Source organism: Coenobita brevimanus, chromosome 4, assembly GCF_032717465.1.
Source record: "Coenobita brevimanus isolate Jiangsu-jjx chromosome 4, ASM3271746v2, whole genome shotgun sequence".
NCBI classification, from domain to species: domain Eukaryota; kingdom Metazoa; phylum Arthropoda; class Malacostraca; order Decapoda; family Coenobitidae; genus Coenobita; species Coenobita brevimanus.
The window spans coordinates 387,836-392,500 of NC_136957.1; the positions used below are offsets into that span (position 1 = coordinate 387,836).

At 42.4% G+C, this 4,665-nt stretch overlaps 1 protein-coding gene across 1 annotated transcript in view; it reads left to right on the top strand.

Annotated features, from left to right (window-relative positions):
* The first annotated feature begins 1,847 nt into the window (after positions 1–1,847).
* Positions 1,848–4,665, top strand: part of Syx6 (Syntaxin 6) — a 59,769-nt gene continuing 56,951 nt past the window's right edge. Inside the window, exon 1 of the mRNA XM_080268935.1 lies at positions 1,848–2,017. Within this exon, the coding sequence (XP_080125061.1) occupies positions 1,926–2,017 (92 nt within the window). The 5' untranslated portion in view covers positions 1,848–1,925. The remainder of the gene's footprint in view (positions 2,018–4,665) is intronic.

Genomic DNA, 4,665 nt, shown 5'->3' on the forward strand with positions numbered 1-4,665 from the left:
AAAAAAAAGTACATTACGAACTTGAGACCATCATCCACTCACTTGATGTAGTGCTACCAACTTCTTCCTTCAACTTTATCATTCTTTTTCCGTGCCTGCCCTCCTCTCTTCCTATTTCTCCTGTCATTCCTGTCACTTTTTACTACTCTTCCTTCCTTTTCAGGTGGCTTTACATTGAGTGACAAGCCTAATGATTTCCTGTAAGCCAGGAAACCATTTACAACGCTGGGTGGTAACCATATAACCAACCCATACGTGTTCCCTACGTGTCGACAGATGGGTTGGTGGAGGGTTAGTGCCCCTCCCCGTAAAACAGCAAACTCAAACGGCCACCCCTTACAAGATTATGGCGACTGGCTTTAGGTAGATAGATAGATAGATGGAGAGATAGATAGATAGAATTTGAACGATAGAGTGGATGTGAGATACGAGTCTGTTTATATATATACCGTAAATCCACAGAATTCGAGAATTTAGTGGGATTTTTAACACACAAGATGAACAGGGGAAGGGAAAGCGAATTAAATAAATAAATCCCTATATACCAGATTACAGGTGTCCTCCATTCATATTAAAAATCTGTAACGCTTGCGCCTGCGTCAGTAAAGTCAGTAGTAATGATAAATAAAGGAGAGTAAAGCAGAGACAGAAGTATGGAATTATTGAAGGGATAGTGATGGGTGTGAACTGCGAGGCAACAGAGGTGAAATAAGGGAAGAATAATTATGATGTAAAAGTCAATAAAGTCAGTGGTAATAAAGAATAAAGGAGAGTAAGGAAATAAAGGTGAATAAAGCAGAGACAGAAGTATGGAATTATTGAAGGGGTAGTGATGGATGTGAACTGGGAGGCAGCAGTGGTGATATAAAATAATAATAATAATAATAATAATAATATATAGGGAAACTATTATCGCGAGAGCACAAGAAAAATAAAATAATTACAGGGAATTAAGATGTAGAATTTTGAATATAAAGTAATTGGTTTAAACTGAAAGAAAGGCAGCAGTGATATAATAATAATAATAATAATAATAATAATAATAGATAATAATAAATAAAGAGAAAATATAACAAAGAAGTGACATATAGAACTGTTGAATATGAAGTGATGTGTATGAACCGAAAAGCAGCAATAGTTATATAATAATAATAATAATAATAATAATAATGATAATAATGAAAGATAGCAGTAGTGAAATTAAGTGTTACAAATAATAGGAAATAATCACGACAAAGGAAAACGGGAAAAATGCGAAGTATGGAACTGCGGGCAATAACGAAAGGATTTTGAATTTGGCGCGCTGTTATCTTGTTTTTCTTATTTCTTCGAGGGAACAATTTGCGGACTCGTGGCCTTTGGTTCCTTCTTCCTTGCATAAAAACGAACTAAAAGACACTTAAGGAGAAGGGAAGGAGTAACTTATCACAAGAAATAAATTAATGAGAGATGTTGGCTTGTAAAAATATATATATATAAACGGCAGGAAAGACAGACCGTTAGCTTGACAACACACGAAGGAAATTTAAACAAGAAACGCGTAAGATGGACCTAAAAGCCAAAACATTAATTCAAGATCCATTCAAGAAAGGACGATTGGAAATGAAGAAAAATTAAGCAGTGGGTTATTTCTGTGTAAAAAAGAGGAGAGAAGAAGGGCAGTAGAAGAGACAAGAGGAAGAAGAAGGAGGAGGAAGAGGAACACGAAGATGCAAGTAGAAAAGAAATCTGGCGCCAATTATTCAAATCTCACGGCCCTTATAAGCCACGTAGAAATTATCAGAGGCAGATCAATTTAAGAGGAGCGTAAAGAGGTAACATTTCAAACGCGGTGTTCCAAGATGGCTGCCCCTCTGCGTCGTAAGCCTTCCCGTACGCCTTCCCGCTACGCCCCCGGAGGCTCGGCCGCAAGACAGGCGGTGGTGATGCGTAAACAGAGTGTAAGGAAGAGCATGAAGGAGATTAACGCTTTCCGGTACTCCAATTTTGTGGATCTGCTTTACTTCGCATCTAAACAGTGAGTGTGGGGGCTTACGATTATAGCTGTCTAATAATAATAATAATAATAATAATGATAATAAGTCATCATCATCATCATCATCCGGACCTCCTTTCCCACCCTTGGGCAGGGGGTGGAGTAGCAACGTCCAGACAGCCCAGATTTGCCCAATCCAATGGGCCACGCTTCCATTCACTCACCATTCAAGCCCCTGGAATCCTGGCTGTATCTGATGATGATAATGATGATAATAATAATAATAATAATAATAATAATAATAATAACCAAAATAATCTTATGATGTGTGTGTGTGTGTGTGTGTGTGTGAGAGAGAGAGAGAGAGAGAGAGAGAGAGAGAGAGTTACGAAAGACCGATTTTCATATTAAAGGATTACTAAGATGATGATGATGATGTCTCGCCAGATGTCATATCCTGTAAGGTTCTTTGAGAGAGAGAGAGAGAGAGAGAGAGAGAGAGAGAGAGAGAGAGAACTTGTACGCTGAATGTCTTCTTGCATCTTGAAAAATACATTCAGACAAGAAGCGGTGGCAAGGCACAGCAAACCCGTGCCCGGCAGTCATTTTAGTGGTGAGGTATAAACACAACAGGATATCTAGTCAAAGATGTCACATATCAAATTTGGAATAAATCGGGTGAAAATGGACGATTTTATGCCCATTTGAAAATTTAGGCCCGACCCACCTGACACTGACACCCCTGACACTGACCCACCTGACACTGACCCACCTGACACTGACCCACCTGACACTGACCCACCTGACACTGACCCCCCTACCGGTAACTGGGTGTGACCCCCCTGATGTAATGAGGCATGTTATAGGATGCAGGTTTGAAGGATGCACCTTTACCCCCCTACCGGTAACTGGGTGTGACCCCCCTGATGTAATGAGGCATGTTATAGGATGCAGGTACCGTATGAAAGATGCACCTTTACCCCCCTACCGCTAACTGGAGGTGACCCCCCTGATGTAATGAGGCATGTTATAGGATGCAGGTACCGTATGAAAGATGCACCTTTACCCCCCTACCGCTAACTGGGTGTGACCCCCCTGATGTACTGAGGCATGTTATAGGATGCAGGTACCGTATGAAAGATGCACCTTTACCCCCCTACCGCTAACTGGGGGGTGACCCCCCTGATGTAATGAGGCATGTTATAGGATGCAGGTACCGTATGAAAGATGCACCTTTACCCCCCTACCGCTAACTGGGGTGTGACCCCCCTGATGTACTGAGGCATGTTATAGGATGCAGGTTTGAAGGATGCACCTTTACCCCCCTACCGGTAACTGGGTGTGACCCCCCTGATGTAATGAGGCATGTTATAGGATGCAGGTTTGAAGGATGCACCTTTAGGTTTAGCTTTCATGTCCACAGCACCAACTGGAAAGGAGTTAGGGCGAAAAAAAAAAAATGACCTACAGCCTGGGCCTTAGCTCGATTTGACCCAGAATGTAATCAGGTGGTCAGAAGGTCACAGCCCATCATCCCTGTAAGTCTAGTCAATATCGCACCGGTAGTTTTCGCGTAAAGTTGTTACACAGACAGACAGAGACAGACAGACAGGGTGTTAGGGAGCTTCCACATAAATCGCTTAAGGAGAGGTGTTAGGGAGCTTCAAATAAATCGCTTAGGGAGAGGTGTTAGGGAGCTTCAGTCGCTTAGGGAGAGGTGTTAGGGAGCTTCAGTCGCTTAGGGAGAGGTGTTAGGGAGCTTCAGTCGCTTAGGGAGAGGTGTTAGGGAGCTTCGGTCGGGGAGAGGTGTTAGGGAGCTTCAAATAAATCGCTTAGGGAGAGGTGTTAGGGAGAAAATGGGGGTTATGCATTTAGCCTTATTTTGTCTGGGCCAAGTTAAGGTGAAAGGAGTGTAGAAAACTTGAGCGAAATAAGGAGGTTACAGAAAGATGTTACGCTTCTTTTCATTCTTTGTTTCTTTCTTTTTTTTCCTGCTTTGTCTGTGGGGCCTTCAGACACAATGACCCTGTTGACTTGCTCCACTGAGAGAGAGAGAGAGAGAGAGTGAGTTAGGTTAGGATTGGTTGTGGTAGGTTTTGAGAGAGAGAGAGAGAGAGAGAGAGAGAGAGAGAGATGGATATGAAATAGACAGTAAAAGAGTATGAGAAGGAAGGATGGTCTTGTGTGGGGAGGAATGATAAGTATGGAAGGCAGTATGTAAGCACAGGAAGAGAGTATGAGAAGGAGGGATGCTGTGTCGTTTAGGGAGGAATGATAAGTATGGAAGGCAGTATGTAAGCACAGCAAGAGAGTATGAGAAGGAAGGATGCTGTGTCGTGTGGGGAGGAATGATAAGTATGGAAGGCAGTATGTAAGCACAGCAAGAGAGTATGAGAAGGAAGGATGGTCTTGTGTGGGGAGGAATGATAAGTATGGAAGGCAGTATGAAGACACAGGAAGAGAGTATGAGAAGGAGGGATGCTGTGTCGTTTAGGGAGGAATGATAAGTATGGAAGGCAGTATGTAAGCACAGGAAGAAAGTATGAGAAGGAAGAGGAGGAATGAGAAGTATGGAAGGCAGTATGTAAGCACAGGAAGAAAGTATGAGAAGGAAGAGGAGGAATGATAAGTATGGAAGGAAGTATGAAAGCACAGGAAGAAGTATGAGAAGGAAGGATGCTGTGTCGTGT